The sequence below is a fragment of the Saimiri boliviensis genome, chromosome 5, assembly GCF_048565385.1.
Source record: "Saimiri boliviensis isolate mSaiBol1 chromosome 5, mSaiBol1.pri, whole genome shotgun sequence".
NCBI lineage: Eukaryota > Metazoa > Chordata > Mammalia > Primates > Cebidae > Saimiri > Saimiri boliviensis.
The window spans coordinates 74830596-74849791 of NC_133453.1; the positions used below are offsets into that span (position 1 = coordinate 74830596).

General features: G+C 38.0%; 1 protein-coding gene across 7 annotated transcripts in view; it reads left to right on the top strand.

The window, feature by feature from the left end:
• Positions 1-593: 593 nt before the first annotated feature.
• The window catches only part of COBLL1 (cordon-bleu WH2 repeat protein like 1), a 166254-nt gene continuing 147651 nt past the window's right edge, over positions 594-19196 (top strand). For 4 of the 7 annotated variants that reach the window (XM_039469862.2, XM_039469864.2, XM_039469863.2 and 1 more), the window contains exons 1-2: positions 594-1028; positions 1744-1861. In XM_039469862.2, coding sequence (XP_039325796.2) covers positions 941-1028; positions 1744-1861 — 206 coding nt within the window. In that variant the 5' untranslated portion in view covers positions 594-940. The other 3 variants (XM_010329522.3, XM_074399583.1, XM_074399580.1) reach the window with 3 other exon arrangements.

Sequence of the window (19196 nt, forward strand, 5' to 3'; positions counted from 1 at the left end):
AAACTGTAATTTTAATTTCTTAATTAATGTCACATTACTTTCTGAAAACACATTTTTGGATCCATCAGAATGGCTTGCAGCCTAAAACAATTGGCACTTAACTGAAAAATATAAAATATGCAAATATATTACGGTTGTACCAACGTGATTGCGGTTTTGTCATTACTTTTAAAATGGCAAAAAACCGCGGTAACTTCTACCTAATACCTGTCTGTCAGGTGTAAAGAATCATCTAAAGGGCATGCACTTGGCTACTAAAACGTACAAACAAGCACACAGCTGTGTATGATTCCTTTACGCTTGTAAAACTTCCAATAAGTGAATAAAATCTATCGCTTAATTCTTACAGACTGTCATCAGACATACTGTTGACCAGTTTTCATGTCACAACTGTTACAGGCTTTTACAAAAAAATGCCTCTGAAGACAGGGCAAGCTTAAACCTGCCACCAATTAGAAAGATCTGTGTCACAGGTGCACTTTTAAAAGAATGGCAACCTGAGAGGTCAAGTTAAAAATACAAGTTAGAAAACACACACACACACACACACACACACACACACATACACACACACACACACACACACACACATACACACACACAATCCTGGACTTCGAAGGTCAGGCTGCAGGGAGGGCAAGCTGCAGGCCCGACTCTGCGAGTTTCTGTCCGCGTTCCGCGGAGGCCCCAATCCTCCCCTCGGGTCCTGGCCAGGCAGGTAACTTCCCTTCCTCCCCACCTGTCCTGCTCGGGCGCACCAGCCTTCCCGAAGCGCAGCCCTAGCGGTGGGAATGGGAACACCTCGCCTGGGCGCTTCCTTTCGGTTCAGCTTCCCCAGCCGGACCCCAAACCCCAAAGCCCTGGGGGAAGGAAATTCCAACTCGCTCCCGGCCCACCCCCGCCCCGTTCCTCTCTCCGGCTCGCTGCTTCTCTCGCTCCGATGCCGCCGAGCTCGTCCCCGCTTCTGGACAACCGTGCGGCAGAGGCGGCGGCGAGCTCCCGGACTCCGGGCAGGGAAATGGGGCAGGGTGAGTGAGCGAGCGGGCTCCCGCGAGGCCCCCAGCGCCCAGCGAGCGCCCGCACGCCGCCCGCGGGGCAGGGGAGGCGCTGAGCCGGCCTGGGCCGCGCCGGGCTGAGCCTCGCAGGGGCTGCCGCTTCTCCATTCAAGTTCTGGCTTGAGAGCCGAGCTGCCAGCGTGCGGGCCGGGGGAGGGAAGAGTAGGAGAGGAAGCCGCGAGGGAGAACGGGAGAACTACTGTCTCCTTCGGAGAAGAACGTAGGAGCCTTGGGTGGGAAAAAGAGATAGCAGCCTTCCCAACTTCTCTTCGGGAAAAGTTTTCCCAGGGCGTTTTGTTTGTGCAAACTCGGCCGGAGGAGCCCGGGAGTGCGCTGCCGGCGTGGCGGCGGTGCCCGTGCGCCCGGCCCGCTCCTCCTCCTCTTCCAGCCCGGGCAGCGCCTCTCCCTCCCCGAGAGGCGCCAAATGGCTACTCAGTAAACCCCACGGGGCGGGGGCTGCAGCGCCACCTCCTCCTCCTCCGCCGTACTCTGGGCGCTCGCTAGACCTTGCGGCGACGGCGGCGGCGCCCGCGGGTTGGGAGCCGGGGCCCGCAGGTGGAAGCGCACCCGGGAGGCGGGCCGGCCGGGGCTGGGGCTGCTCGGGCGGGCTCTTGACGCTCAGCCAGCCCCGCTCCGGCCTCGGGAAGGCGCGCGTCCCGCCCTGACCCGCCGGCCTCTCCCACCCCAGCAGTGACGCGCCGCCTCGGAGCTGGAGCCCGCGCAACGCCCCGCAGGGCGATGGACGGCCGAACCCCGCGCCCGCAGGACGCCCCGGCTGCGCCCACGCCGCTCGCCACCCCAGCCGGGTAAGCACAGAGCGCCGCGCCGCCGCTCACCGGGGAGGGCGAGGACGGCGAGGACGCGAGGCCTCGGCGGTTTCACCTGGCTGGCAACTCGCTGCCCTGCCGGCGGCCTGACTCACTGGCCGCCCTCCACGCAGCCGGAGAGGCTGCTTCCTCCCAACCTTCTCGGAGGCCACCCGGGCGGAGGGCTGGTTTTTGGTTGCCTGCATACCGGGCTGCCCGGGATTGCTGAAGGCCAGCTGAATGCCAGGAGTTGGGTGAGGAGTCCGGGAGCAAAAACTGTAACAAAGGGCCCCTTGTTTGGGCTCTGGAGGAGCAGTGGACGATACCTGTAAGTGAGCTCCTGGGAAGAGGGCAAACGTTTCCTTGGCCGTGGGCTGAGGCCCAGGCAGGTGAGCAGTGTCAACGTGACTGTAAGGAGTGGGCTTTCTGCAAGCGGGTGGAGGGCGACGGGAAGGTGTGCCAGCTGTCAGCCCGCATGACAGTTCCGGGAGCGAGCGGGGTGCGCGCCTCTGATTGGGGGTGTGTGTGCCTGTGGCCAATTGCTGGTGCCAAAACCAAGCGCAAATCAGATTGCAAACAACTCTACTTTTCTTTTTATCCTCACATGTTTGAGAAGAGATTGGAGGGGAAGGGGCTGTCACATGGTGAGTTAATGTTAAATGAAGCATGTCTTCCTGCCAGATATGGGAATAGTCACCTTGCTAAGCATTTGAGTAAACACTAATGGGAACAGGTAGTTCTGCAAGAGATGAAGAAAACTCTAAGATAACCTTGGTCTTGGTAAATAGTTCAGGAGTAACTTGGATGCTAGTTGAGCTTCTGAAGTGGGAAACCCCTTTGATGTAGTACACCTTTGTTTCCCCAAGTGTTCTCCCAACATAGTTTAATTTCTTTATCTGAACGCCGAAATGCCCTAATGAGAATATGAGCATTCCAGAAATAGAAACGTTAAGGAAAAATCGACGTTGTCACTAATGAATGAGACTTGTACAGTTTTCCTGACTTAAGAGGGTAGAAGTCATTTTTCCCTGGAACACGACAGGCGTTTCCTTAGAAGCAAGTCACAGCATGTGTATTCATCAGAGACTATTCGAACATTGGCAGTTGTCTAGAGGAAACATGGAAAAGTCTCAAAGCAACATGACTAATCTAAAAGATATTTAGTATAATTTTGACATAGAGGAAACATGTAGTATATGAATTAATTCTTTCATTTTGCTCCAATTAGCTTTCTCCTCTCCAAATAGTCCTCTTTCTTTTGACTTTCATTTTTCTTTCTCCAGGTTTTTCATTCTTTAAATATTATCATATATCCTTCCATAAGTTCTCCAATTAGGATGAGTAAAGAAATATATTGGTAGAAAGATATTGAGCATAAAAGCAAGGTTCCTAAGTGGAGCTGCAGAATTATGTGAATTAATGAGACAGATTTCCGATTGCAAAATAAGATAGAATTAAATCAGATTTGGAAATGGATTAGGTTAAGGTACTTTAAAAAAACAAAGAAAGAAAAACATACCTGCTTTCACAAAATACACCCATGGGTGTTCAGAAGTCCCTGGGGACTTTTAAATAAATTAGTGAGGTCAGCTGGCTCTGTGTTGAAGAAATGGAAAAACACTTTTAGTGGCAAGGATGACTATAGTAACAGCCTTCAGATGTTACTCTTGATATTCTATTTTAATGTAGAGATGAGGTCTTGCTGTGTTCCCAGGCTGATTTTAAATCCCTGGCTTCAAGCAATCCTCTCACCTTGGCCTCCCAAAGTGTTGGGATTACCAGTATGAGCCACTGCACCCAGCCACTTTTGAGAATTTAAAGGTTAAACTGATAAGTTCTTCACTTTAAAAGAATGTACAAAAGTGCATTATCTAATTTGTTAAATATTTGTAAAGGGCTTTTGCCCTCTCCTTTTAAATTTAAGTAGGGCATCTGAATGTGTCAATACCTTATCTAAAACACTACCATTGTTCTATCATTTCATGTTACATTATTCTATTCAGAGAAGTTATCACTACCTGAAAAATATCAACATTAAAAAATTACCTCTCTACTTCATTTGTCCTCTTCCACTTGCCTAGCTTGTCCTTTGGCATATTCTGAGTGCCTGTCATATAAGAGTTGTTGAATACTTAGTATTCATTATTGCTTCAGTTCTTTCTTAAAAACACAGAACATTAAAAAAAAGAAAAAAGTTTTATCTGAGTGAAAAATATCTGAGATAAGAGTATGCGAGAGGTGGCAGGCAGCAATCTTAATATGTTATAATTGTTAAGTTTTGGAGGTAAATTTCTTGCTATAAAACTGACTAATTATATCATAACTCATTATTTTAATAGACAAGGAGACCTAGTTTAGTCTTTATCCTTGGATGTTACCATTGGAAAGAATTGCTCTGTAATTTTCCAAGTTTTACATTGTTGTAACATGTCATTTTAACATAGCACCAAGTTTAATTGTTTGTATTTTATAAATGAGAATCTGAAGGTCAGAGACATTGAGTGACTGGATTGCAGTCCCAGCAAATTAGTAGTAAAACCAGAAGAAAAACTCCAGGTGCCTAGTTCATTTTGTTAATTGCTTTTAATCTTTTCTTGACCATGGTATGATATAGTAATCTACATTTTAAAGGATAACTTATATTTAACCATGAACTCTGTAATATTTTAATACATTTCAGGAAAAAGGTAGTTGATGTTCTTATCCTCACTTGCATTAATTCTATGATAAATTAGCCCATTTGAGGAGTGACTATTTTAGAAAAAATAAATTGTTTTATGTCCTCTCATCTGCTGTTTTTTCTTTGAAATATTCTAAATAATAACTGTAACACTGTAACATCAAAAAGAATAGTTTGAATTTTTTTTTTGGTGCCTTCACGCAGTTAACTCATGTTTAGCGTTCTACCATATTTTGAATTATATGGGTTGGGTGCCTTTTTTTTTTTTTTTTTTCCGGTGGAAACAACAGTGCACAGAAATAGTGCCTGCCTTAGGATCTGTGCTGGTGAAGTCCCTGCCTTCAAAGGGTCTGGTCCAGTCGTCATCTTTGTCTTTCATCTTGGCCTCCATTGTACTGCTTTAATCCCTTACCATTCTAGATTCCATCCCTTTCTTTTGAGACAGGGCAGAGGCTTGCTATGTTGCCCAGGCTGACCTTGACCTCTTGGGCCCAGGTGGTCCTCCCACCTTAGCCTCCTGAATAGCTGGGACTACAGTCACAAGTCACTGTGCCCAGCTTTAGATCCCTTTCTTAATAACATGCAAAAGTATTCACTTCGTATTTGTTGTTCTGTATCTTATGGGCTTGTTTATGGCATTTGTTATGAGATACATTGTTCTCTTATCTTATGGGCTTGTTTTTGGCATCTAAAAGTTTAGATGGCAAAAGACATTGAATCACACAGTTTCAGTTTTTCTTTGAGAAAAAAGTTTGCATGCAACTTTATATATATATATTAATATGTAATATGTACATTCAAATATATATTTATATATTTTATGTATACTATACATATAAATGCATATATACTCCTAATTCATATATATATATATGATTTCATATATATATATATATATATATGATTTCATATATATGTGAAAGTTGACTGGTTTAACTTTTGAGTAGTGATCTAGATGTAAACTGATAAACCATTTATATATTTGTTTCTGTGAAGTAGAAATCCTGGGTTGGTTTGCAGTTTGTTTTGCAAAGAGCAACACTGTTGGAGATACTGATTGGAAAATTGAAATGCTGCATTGGAGAATAGAGTGATAGCCAAATTAAGTTTTCTGTGTTAGTACTTAGTAAAGTGACATTAATCACTTAGTACTTAGTAAAGTGACATTAATCACTTAGAAAAAGCAACATGACTGCTGACATCAACCTGGGTGCTTAACTTTGGAACTACTAGTACTTGTGTTATTTCCTTGCCAGATATGCTGGAAAAAAAGTCCTCAAAATTTAAATGTTAAAAGCTTAGTTGACCTTGCTCTGAGGCAGGCGTCCCCAAACTTTTTACACAGGGGGCTAGTTCACTGTCCCTCAGACTGTTGGAGGGCCGCCACATACTGTGCTCCTCTCACTGACCACCAATGAAAGAGGTGCCCCTTCCTGAAGTGGGGCGGGGGGCCGGATAAATGGCCTCAGGGGGCCACAGTTGGGGGACACCTGCTCTGAGGGATCTTAATGTTTTGATTTTGAAGCAAATTTTCAGGAATGTACATGGGGGACAAAAGCTCTCTTTAGCGTTTTGTAGCTTTGGAGGTATGGAGTTGATTGAAGGCATACGAAAAACTAAAGAATGATCTAACAGCTGCTTTCTTAAGCTTTTGTTGGGGAGCGTTATTGGTTCTAAAGTTTCACTGATTGTATGAACTGAGTTCTTCGATACTTAGAACTTGAGTTACTTCTCTGAGGTTTCAACACGAGAGTCATCTGGGGTACTTTCCCACTAATTCTTGGGCTCTCACACTCCCACCCATTATGATTTTAATTCTCTTGATCTGGGACCAGGACATGGCTAGATTTAAAATGCTCCTTAAATGATTGTAGTGTGTGACCAGATTTGAGAATCATTAATTAAGTAGGTATCAACAGCTGACATGGAGCTGATGCCAGAAAGAGAATAGAGGCTGTTATTAATCATTTGTAGGGAATCAAGTTGTAACTTTAGCCTTTTGTAAGATTCCATTTAGATTCTTTACAATATTATGTTTAATGCTTTTGCTACTTGTTTAAAAATATGTATATTAACTTCATTTTACAGTTAATAAAACTGAGGATCAGAGAGTTTAATTAACACATTGAAGGCCACACAACTCTAAGGAATGGAAGAGTATTAGAAACCAGCTCTGACTGCAAGCCTATGCTTTTCATAGGGCTGTGTTTGCTACTGTGGATTATACTGAATGGCTAAAAAAAGATTTTTATTTCAAGTGACCTTATCAATGCATCATCTTGATTCATGTTTATATTTTATATTTAAGCACTATGAATTTCAATGCATATAAAAATGTCTAGTATTTAAAAGGAGATTCAGTATTTGGATTATGTCTTCAAAGTAATGTGTAACATATTCCTGTGTTTCGTATGATGTAATTTAACTCATAGTAAACTGGCAGTTTTCTTTCATTATATGACAAAGTCTATACTTATTTTTGGTATTAGGCAGCTATTAAATTTATAACAATATTTCAAAAATAGGATTTTTGATTACTGAATAAGAAAAGTGAAATTATTTATTAAAACAATGATATACTTGTCCTTTAAAATCAAATTATCTCTACATGAATTAGAGGATATTGAATAACAATATTATGACCTTCCATTTTTACTGAAATGCCAGATGTGCTTATATAATAATAAATGCCAATTGTCATGTTATTAAGACAACTACTTTTAATCAGTCAAAAACTCATGAACCCTTACTTTATATAAAACACATTTTTCTAGGCACTGGGAAATAGGCTTCTAATCTTAGGAGCTTCACTTTAGAAATTATATGTATCTGTAGGAATAAAAGGAACATGATGTTAGTGTATAAATGGCACTTCTTTACTGGCTTAAGAACATTGTATCTATGCTTAGAATTTAAAATGCAACAGCCTAACTTATGGGTCAGCAAACTATGGTCCAGCAAACTATGTCCTAAAAGTCAAAACAGCCCTCCACCCATTTTTTTATCCCCCTTTTCTCCATTTTTTTTTAACTGTGGTAAAATATGCATAGCATAAAATTTACCGTCTTAACCATTTTTAACTGCATGGTTTAGTGGTGTTAAGCACATTCATATTGTTGAACCATCACTACTACCCATCTTTATAATTCCTTCCATCTGGCTAAACTGAAACTCTATACCCATTAAACAGTAACTTCCCCTTTTCACTTTCTTCAGCCCCTGGCAACCACCATTCTACTTTGTCTCTATGATTTTGATTACTCTAGGTACCTCTTACAAGTGAAATCAAAGTCTGTCTTTTTTGACTGGCTTGTTTCACATAACATAATGTCCTCAAGGTTCATACATGTTTCAGTGTGTATCAGTACTTTATTTCTTTTTATAGCTGAATAATATTCTGTTGCATATATGGACCACATTTTGCTTATCTGTTCATCCATCAGTGGGTATTTGGGTTGCTTTCACATTTTAGCTATTGTGAATAGTGCTGCTGCTATGAACATGGGTGTACAAATACCCCTTGAAGATGCTGCTTTCAGTTCTTTTGGGTATATTGTTAGAAGTAGAAAGGCTGGATCATGTAGCAGTTTTATTTATTTATTTTTTGAGGGAAACTGCCATACTGTTTTTTTTTTTTTTTTTTTTCCAGTGGTTTTACCATTTTGTATTCTCACCAGCAGTAAACAAGGTTCCAATTTCTGTTCACCAACTGTTACGTTATAGTGCCCCCTTTCCCATAGCAGCTATCCTATGGGGTGTGAGGTAGCATCTCATTGCATGTTTGATTCTTGTTTCCCTAATGTGTAGTGATTTTGAGTACCTTTTCATTGACCATTTATAAATCATCATTGGAGAAATGTCTGCTTAAGTCCTTTGTCTATTTTTCAATCTGTTTGTTTTAATTCTCTGTATATTCTGGATATTAATCTGTTATCCTCCACATGTATTTATAAAGAGTTTTATTGGCATACTGTCATCCAACTGCTTCCACATTATAGTTGAGTAGTCCAGATAAAGACCATACAGCCTGCAAGGCTAAAAATATTTGCCCTCTGGCTCTATACAGAAAAAATTTGTTGACCCACTGGCCTAACTTATAAGATCAGTAAATAAAGTAATAATTGTTTAATTAAATTTTATTGAGTGCAGGAGACTTCTAAGTTTGAACTAAAATGTCAGTTGAAACAAAATTATTTATTATCTGTATGGAGTAAAATATATCTTATACTATGGGACTTTGCAGAATAGAGATTGGTGATTTATTTCTTTTTCAAGTGAAGACTAGTCTCGGCTGTTGGCAAACATTTTAGAATTTTAACATTTATAAGATACTAGAATATATTTTAAAGAGAATTCCAGACTTCTATGCTAGAGAAACTTTAGAAAAAATGACTGATATGATTAGTAAGATATTTAGAAACAAATGTGCCTAGGAGGAAATGGACCAAAGATGGAAGAAGTTCCTCTCTAGTTTTTTTGAGTCTAAAAGTCAAACTGCCTTTATAATTTCCAGTAAGTGTTTTTATTGTTGTTTTCAAGATATTTCATATACTCAAGCTTTTGGTGTTCTAACATTAGTATCATAGTAGTTTTGAGACTTTTTTTTAATGACTTTGCTGATTTTTTTTCTCCCATCTGCTACAGTAAAAACAAACTAAAAGTATGGGAGAAAGAAGTTTCCCATGACTATTTATAAAAGGCCAAATGTCTGTAGTTTTGCATACAAACTTCATATCTGAGGAATGAATCCCTTGGAAAAGATTCTCAAAGATTGGCTAGTCTTTAGAAAAAATGATAGAGTGAGCGTGGGTAATTTATTTCATATAATTTAAGTTCACTGTGCTGTTTATAAATTTAAATATTTTAAAACTGTTGACTTTAGATGTAAAGAAGTCTGTGGAGTTGAATTTTGGAGCATTTTGGCAAAGTGCTTTAATTGGAATTATCATCTCAGTATGAAGACAGCAAAGAATGTAAAGGCAGGAAAGATGGTCTATTAAGCTCAACTCATACAAAGTTGAAAACTTAGTTCTATTTGTAGCTTGTAGCTATTTATTTATTTATTTTTGAGAAAGGGTCTTGCTCTGTGTCCCAGGTTGGAGTACAGGGGCACAATCTCAGCTCATTGCAACCTCTGCCCCTTGGGCTCAAGTGATCCTCTCACCTCAGCCCCCTGAGTAACTGGGATTACAGGCATGTGTCACCATGCCCAGCTAATTTTTGTGTTTTTGTAGAGATGGGGTTCTGCCATGTTGTCCAGGCTAGTCTCAAACTTCTGGCCTCAAGAGATCCTCTCGCCTCAGCTTCCTAAAGTGCTGGGATTACCGGCATGAACCACCGTACTGAGTATTTGTAGTTTTTAATTCTACAATTGAAATCAGCTTTAGGAGTAATATAAATAATAATTATTTTTTAAAGTATGGCTTAATAGGATGGAAGTTTTCTTTTATAATGACCTCAGACATGTAGAAAATTCCTTTGTAAATAATAGTATAAAAATGCTATATACTTGAAAATAGCCAAAGGGTTTCAGAAGCAAGCCTCTGAAATGTGGTTGAATAAGAAGCTGAGTTATAGTAGTTTGGACTCAAAATATGGTTGTACTTATATGATTTTTAAAAATATGGTGTGTAGGTTGACTTTAAATAGGATTGAATGCTAAGGCATCAGAGTATGTCTTTAAAATGATATTAATCATTAGAAAAATTATGTTGTTTCTCTGTGTGATTAATTTGAGGGATTAACACCAAGTAATTGGTAGGCATTCTGGTGTGATAATAAAAATTAAACATACCATTTTACTTTATAGCCTAAAGTAAAGCCTTACATCATAGCTTCCGTAATTACAGCAACATATATTTGTAATGAAGTAGCATTAAGATGCTCAAATCTAGGTGAGACATTTATCAGCAGTCCTTGAGGATCCCATCTCTTGAATCTGCTTTCATGCACATGCACACATACTATTTCTGAGAAATAGAAGTGAGGAAGTATTAGATGAGCCCAAGGGGAGTAGTGGTGGCTAAAGCCAAAGTTCTAACTGCTGCTACATTTGTGTGTTGATCAAGATGTGCTGGAAAAACAGGAAATTGAGCTGCTAAACATGAAATGACTAACTACTATCCTGTCATTCCCAGACCTGATTGGATGGGCATAGTTTCTAGGCCAGTTAACCGTAATCAAGATAATTACAGGAGTCATTGAACTTATTTTCTCCTTTGTACTAAGATGAATGAGAGTTACACACAAAATGGAAGTGTCCTAGGGTAGAGCAACTCTTTTCTTTTATGCCTTATAGTTACAGGCTGTATCACTACTTTAATAGAAATAGGAGAGAGACAGCGTCACTGTCTCATAGCACAGTATCTGTATTTCCTGATCTATGGCAGCTCCCATTATTCTTAGGTATCCGTGATTCAGTTATTGGTGGCAAACTCCTGAGCAAACTATCCTACCACACCGTAGGAGTACATTCTTCTTGTCTCTTGCTCCTACAAGCTGGGTGCTTTAACTTACAGCAAAAAAATCGTTTTTTCTGTGGTTCAGGAGAGCAAAGCTGAAAGTGGTAGAGAAAAACATCATCAGTAGGTGAAAAGAACGTTTGGATTTTATTTAAAATTTAAGTAAAATTTAAATTATTTCTACCAGATAACTTAAATTTAAATGATCTCTACTAGAATATTTCAATAAAATTTAATAAAATTTTAAATGTTAAAATAAAATTTATTTTAATTTTTATTATGTTTTGAGACAGTCTCACTCTATTGCCCAGGCTGGAGTGCAGTGGCATGATCTCAGCTCACTGCAACCTCTGCCTCCCGGGTTCAAGCAATTCTCCTGCCTCAGCCTTCCCAGTAGCTGGTACTACAGTCTCGTGCCATCATGCCTGGCTAATTTTTGCATTTTTAATAGAGACAGTGTTTTGCCATATTGGCCAGGCTGGTCTCAAAGTCCTGACCTCAGGTGATTCACCTGTCTCAGCTTCCCAAGGTGCTGGGATTACACCCATGAGCCACTGTGCCCTGCCTAAGATAAAATTTTAAATGTTAAAATGTTAGATGTTTGTAATTCTATGATACCAGTCTTTTAAGTTTCCTCTTTCTCTGAAAATGGGTAAGCTTTATTGTGATTATTACCTATGCACTTTGTTCTTCCCTTTGGAAAAGTGAGACGTGACTTTGATTGAATGAAAAATATTTAATACTAGTAACCTGAAAAGAGGAAATATACTTATTTTTCTTCTCACATTTGAATTGGGATGAATTTTACATCTAGAATCTATTCCACCTTCTAGTTTACTCCACTTTATTATACATCATTTTGAAATATAGTCTGGTCTGAAATGAACAATGTTCAAGAGTAATTCACATGTTATGTTTGTGATTCTATATAGAAATATGTAGGACATTCACTCTTAGATGATACTAAGAAAATATAGTCCTGAAGTTTGTGCTGGTATCTTTGTGAAATCTAGAAACATATTTCCAACACTAATTTAATTTCATGGTTATAAGTAGTTTAACCTTAAATTTATTTAGATTTTTTTTAGAGCTTTCTAATCAAATTCAAGATTCATATATATGTGTGAGGTACAACACTTTGAGATTTTCGTTTTTTGTGTATCATTTAGGAAACTAAGATAATTATGTTTCATTCAGTAGCAGTTCTAAGAATTATCTGAGGATTTTGAATATTAGCCATTATCCAAATTCATGCTTTTTTTGTTGACAGCAATGGGGGATTTGAATGTCTTGGATTTGGGACAATTACAGTTTCTGTATATTACTGTAAAGCTTAGGCAAGGTAGAGACCAAGTTTCTGGAATCCCGTAGATACATGGGAAGGTTTGAACACAAAGGTGTCACAAATACCAATGGTATTAAAGGAATAGTCTTGGGGCACCAAGAAATACAGTTTAGGAAGCAGGGAATGAGCAGCATAGTGAAATGATTTAATGCCACGGTCAGCATCTTTTAATACTTCTTTTACTAAGGAACTCCTCTCAGTCTCAGCTTAGCTGCCACTCAGGTGCTCAGCCATTGTGGATGGTTTTGTACCCATTATCACCATGGCCCCAGGACTCTCATTTTTTCAGAATGTGGACTTATGTCACACCAATATGGACCTATATCAGACATTCTCATGGAAGTGAAAGGAGCACAAGAAAAGGAGACCATTAAGGATTTGAGAAGGGAGATGTTTTTATTCTTAAACCTTAGAGAACCAGCCAGCTTAAAATTGACTCTGCTAATCAAATAGTTTTCATTGTTATATGCATCTGAAGCTCTATAATTAGCTATCTCAAAGAAAAAAAAAATAAGTATTTATATTCAAAATAAAAGGGGAAAATCTGGGAGATTTGGGGTAATGCCATGTTCATATACAATTTGATTTTTCATTTAAATGTATTGTGTTTTTCGGTTGTGTATATGATACATATTTCCTTCTTCTCTCTTGGCCCTGTGTGATCTGCTTATGTATTTACACTACTGCTTGATGGAAAAATAATAAATTTCATGGGATTCTCTTCAAGGGGAGAATTTTATTTTATTTTTTGCTTCTTTTATTAGCTAAGTAGATACATGCTTTGCTAAATGGAAATGTAAGAATAAAGATGTTTTTGTCTGGGGATGTGGTTGAAGATGAAAGAAGAAAACAAGCAAAATATATTCAGTGAATGGGAAAATAAAAGCAGAACCGTTCCTGATGATAGAAGAAGAGGCAGCTGTGTTAATGCTGGACTCTGTTGCCACTAAACAAGCAGTTTGAGAGCTTTGATCGCTTGTATTCACTTTGTAACTCTGGTACTGTTTGTAGAACACTTCTGTGATCTTAGGTTATTAGGAAGTGTTTTCTGCCAAAGGCTATACATAACCCCTCCATAAATACCATATCTGATTTTTGGGGAAAATATTTCATCCAAAATTAAAACTGATGGTTGTGTCAATGACAGTTTTTTTTACAGTGGTATTTATGGGTCATGTTATTTATTCATTATTTTTCTAATGGGCAGTATATTCCAAAGTCACAAAGAGCAAAACAGAAAAATGACAAAACGGTGAGACATCTCCTTCTAGTACCTTGGTTCCTGTCACCCATTTCCTTCCCAGAGGCAATCAGTGTTAGGAGTTCTTTCGAATCCTGGTGGCATTCTAAACTAGCACTGCCCAATGGAAATAGAAGCCACAAATGCAATTTTATTTTTTTTAGGAGCCACATTAAAAAAATTAATGTAAGCAACATAATATATGACACATGATTATATGATTGTAAGTCTTTAGAAATAATAAAGTTGTCTTTATCGGAGAAGTATTTTATAACAAGTCACAACTATAAATTAATTCTATTAAAACGTCAGTTTCTTAGTCACACTAGTCACATCTCAATTGCTGAAGAGCCTCATGTGCCTGGTGGCTACCATGCAGTTAGTGCATCTCCTTATATTCATGAGCAAGTGTGTGTATGCATATAGTTTCTCCCTTTTTTATACACAGTGAGTGCTGTTTCATACATTGCTTTTTTACTTAACAATCTACGTAATTATTGCATTTTATTATATACAGAGCTTTATTTTTTTCTAGCTATGTATTATATCCTTGCAGCGATGAATGTTAATTTATATAACTAATCTCCTATCAATGAATGTCTAGGTTTATTCCCTTCACTCACTCTTTGCTATTGAGTTGTCATTTGAATAACCGTTATGCAGTTTGCAATTTGTTGTGAAACTCTAAAAGAAAAAGGCCATATTCTTTATTGCTTCTTTTGTGTAACTTGCCGTGTTTAATATGGTTTCCAGCATGTACCAAGAAACAATGATTAGTTATTGGATAGGTGGTATTTGAGTTTGTATGAACTCAAGAAAAAAGTCAGTGTTGGAGATGGAGACAGATTACTTGTCCATTGGAATGGTAGGAGCTCAGCTATGCACGGTATCAAACCAAGTATTTAATATTCATTTTTATGGCCATTAACCAATAAATTGTTACTAAGACACCATTAAATGCCACATCATTAAAATTACTGTTTTATACCTCTCAGTACTTTATTATAAAATTCCATTCTTGGTTTGAGCTTCTCATTTAGCATTATTCCCTGCCATAGTATTTTTGAAATAAATATGTATTTCATTAACAGTACTATGTAAGTGAAAATTCTGAATAATATTTTCATTTTATATCTGGAGAAAACAAAAGCTCTGTCCATTATGGGCAAGGTTGTTTAACAAGACATAGGGGTATATTATTTTTTATAATCTAAATATTTCCATTTGAGTAATTATAGCAGCATACTATTTAATTTATAGAATAGGTTGTATGTATTGAGAGTGAAATAGTCATTAATTGTGTGACTAATTAGTGCATAAGAATTCATACTTATTTGTGTCAATACCCTGAAATCTAAATTGTCAGCAGCCTTTCTATTTTGATTCCAGACTTCAGTTGATGTGAACAATAATGGGCTGAAGAATAAGACCAAATAATGAAGGGTGTTTTCTTCTAGCTCATGAAAGAAAAGATGAGAATTTAGAAATCTCATAAATGCAATCGTCATGTGGGCACATTGGAAACAAAAACAAGTATGAGTATTTGTTCTTCCCAGTGTTTTTTGGGTGTTACTCTTCAAAATGGTCACAAAATTGCAAATATGGTAGAAATCAGATTTGTTCTTTTTTTAAAAAAAATGTTTTTGGCAGCTAATCTGCATTTTACATTATTCCCAAATAAGATGAAATTCTAAGCCAGAATTTATTATGAAGAAAAAAAAAAAAAAACTTAAAGAAGTGGGCTAGGCACGATGGCTCATGCCTGCAATCCCAGCACTTTGGGAGGCTGAGGTGGGTGGATCTCTTGAGGTCAGAAGTTTGAGACCATCATGGCCAACATGGTGAAACCCAGTCTCTACTAAAAATACAAAAATGTTAGCCAGGCATAGCAGTGCATGCCTGTAATCCCAGCTACTCCAGAGGCTGAGGAGTGAGAATCACTTGAACCCAGGAGGTGGAGGTTGCAGTGAGCAGAAATCATGCCACTGTATTCCAGCCTGGGTGACAGAGTGAGGCTCTGTCTCAAAAAAAAAAAAAAAAAAGGAAAGAAATGATTATTTAATGGGATCCAGTATTCCATAAAACATTTTAAGTAAGCCTAATACTCTACATTTAACCCTGCAGGCTGCCTTACAGTTGTCTGATGCAACGAGCCAGTGCACTTGGCTCTCTGGCATTTAAGAGCATTAGTTTGGGTTTCAAATAAAACTGGTCCAGCCAGAAGTCAGATAGCACTTGGCAGGCAGCTACCGTAGAGTGAGGCTGGAGCTGGGACCTGGATCTCAGTCTGTGCTAAACCACTTGCTGGCGTTAGGCACTTTATTTCCTCTCCCTGAGCCACAGTTTATTCCATTGTGGAAGAGGATAGTAATACACAATGAAAGCGTGAAAATAATACCAGTATATGCCAGGCATTTAGTTTATGTTTGTGAAATCTTAAATATTATCTACATTGCTAGAAAACAGTTGATTGCGACATGGGCATCATTGTTGTACTATTTTGAAATCAGAGAAGGCCAGTACACTCCCTGTTCTCATTTGCGTCTCCCAGGAAGTGGAGGATGAAGTTGGTTAGAAAGTTCATAAGTCTGCTGTGAAACTTCTTGCGCCAGATGCAGTGAACTTGTTCTTGGCACATCGAATGCAAAATGTGTACTAATCTTAATGAAAATCACATTCCCTTTTGCAGGAGAAAAATGTCCCCTCTGAGATTAGGAATATGCTACCAAGGTGACTGTAACTCTCATCGTTTCTTCACTTCATCGTTCTGGGAATCGCCTTCCCTCTTAATATTTCACTTTTCTCCTATGTAAAATGAAAGTAACTCTTACTGCATTTCTTTGATTTTGTTAATACTGATACGCAATGACTGAAAATTTTCTATTATAAAGTCATGAACTAGCATCATTACTCAAAGAGGAGTTAGGAACTTGAGACATCCATTCTAATCATAGGTTATCATAGATTGAAGATTTTTTTTACACATAGATTAAAATCAGATTTTCTACCTCCTGTACACAAGAAATTGGGGTATCATACTGTACCACAAATGCTGTAAAACTGCCAAGAAGCTGGCTTCAGTTATTGGTAAGAGCAAGAGGGATCTGTAACTCCTGGCTCCTCCATCTCCCAGGATGACTGCGACTGCATCACTTAGTACAGGGGTGAGGGTGGGTGGCATTTGTTTCAGGTTGTTTAAAGCTGTAACCCTTTCACCTCTGGTGGTATCATGATGGCGTAGTCTGAAAATTAACCTCACACACCCTTGAATAACTTTTAATGGAGTAAATACAGTCAAATTGATTGGTTGATTGATTTGTATTTTTTTATGGATTTGCTTTTTGTTGTAATTTTTTATAAAATTTCCTTGCAGGTTATTTTGATGTAAGTAAAAAGTGATTTTGTTCTACAATTTCCCTGTACTATACAGCAATATTTTCAATACAATTGACTGCTATCAAAATCTCAACATAATTAAGATCTATTTTTTTTCTAAGTAAACTTCATGGAAACTTTCAGATAGAATAAATTATACCTATGCAAAAACTCTGCTCTTGGAAAGTTATTAAAAGGTAAATTTACCTTTTAATAAATGTGTTTCACAAGATAGTATATCAAATAATATGGAGACTTAATTGCTTAGAGATTGAATGAATATTTGTAAATTCATCCAAATTTCCACTAATTAGAAGTATCAGGGTCACAGTAATTTAAGAACAGTGGCCAATGGCTTGCATGACTGGTCACGCAGGTAATGAGCATTTATTGAATGATGATTCACCAGGTGCTGTGCTAAATGCATAACACATTGCTATATTTAGTGGTCACATCCAACCCACATCCAGTAGATGTAGATGTTACCCAATTGTACAAAAGAGAAAACTGCAGCATAAGGTATAACTTGTCTGGGGTCTGGTGGTTAGGCAGTGGTAGATGTGAGCCCGGAATCGAGATATCTTTTGAAATCTGTTTGCTTGATCACATTGCTTTTTGACAACTTGTAGTCTTATTTAATGATAAAGGCAGTAGGGTAAGTAACAGCAGGAGTGGACCTCTTAAATGGGACTGAACACTTTTTCTTTGCATTGTTAATATTTTTTCCTATTACCAAATTAACATGCTTGTCACAGAATGTTTGAAAGCAATAGGAATCTGTAAATAAAAATAATTGTGCATGCCACCTAGAGATTATAACACAATTGACTTATTTTAGCCTTTTTTTTTTTTACAATGTATTCTGATTTATAATTTAACATGCTTTCTGTAAAAACAACTCCCATGGTCACATAACTTTGGGAAAGTGTAGGTTTTAAAAAGTTAAAAAGTTAAAACTGTTTTCTTCTCTCAAGGCTTTCCCAGAGATTTTAATATGTGAACATGCATAATGGGCTTTCAAAATGGAAACTTAATAAGTAACATTTTCCCAATTTATTTATCAGAAATAAATATATTGAAATCATTGTTTTTTTTCAGATGTATTTTAGATAATGCTATGGATAGATTGCATCCTTCTCGAATTTTTAATAAGCATTTAGGTTTTTAACTACCTACTATTTATGTATTCCTTTTTCTTCAGGATTATATGATAGGCTGTTTCAGTTATTTAAAATTCATTTTAAAAATATGTTTTGAAATAGTTACATAGCAAACCCTGTATATATGTGTATGTCTGCATTTTTTTTTTTCAACCTTTCACCTGTTGAACATTTCTACAGTTTCCAATGAAATCATTAAATGTGAAAGGGTATGAGTTCTCCGTTTGGGTGAAAGTGATTCCAGATCTGAACGTTTACAAAGCCTGCTGCAGTGAGGAAACCAATCCCAGAGACTGTTACACAGCTAGAAACTGCAGAAGCATCACAAAGTTTTGAGAAATCTGTACAAGATGTATAAGATCCCCTGTGATTTGCCATCATGGGACAGAAATGACAGAGAAGAGATGTTCTCAGGGGAAAATATGAGAAGTCATCTATGAGAATGGGTTGGTAAGGTAGGTGTCTGCGTGTGTAATTACAAACTTGGTTCAGAGGTATGTATTTATTCAAGTATAGCCTGGGTGGTTCCCAGACTGTATTGGAGAAGCCTGGACACATGAGGAGTACTGGTTATTAATCTTTGTTGTGGTGAAGGAGGGTAAAAGGTTTGGAAATTTTCAGTCTTCTTGAAGGGTGACGAAATTGGGCCTGTGGACAGGGATTGATTTAACAGGGAGAGTTAAACTTAGATTTGTTGTATAGGATTTGGTTTGAGGTCATTTAATCGATAACCCATTCTAACAACAACAAAAGAAGTCTTGAATCAATGGTTTATTGATAAATAAATAACGTGTCAGACACTGCTGGGCATTAGCAGCCAATTGTATTGAAAATATTACTATACAGGACATAGAAATTATACTTATAGAATAGAATAACTGCTTTGAATGAAAACATGATTGAATCTTATTAAAAATAGATATCTTTGAACAACCTTCAGGACAATGTGAACAATACTCTCACTGTTTTAAAATAAGGAAAGTCCAAATCTCCGAAATGCCACTTACTATGCAGTTTCAATTTTTATTGTTGTTGTTCTTTGGATGAAATTATATTTGGCTTATAATATATCTC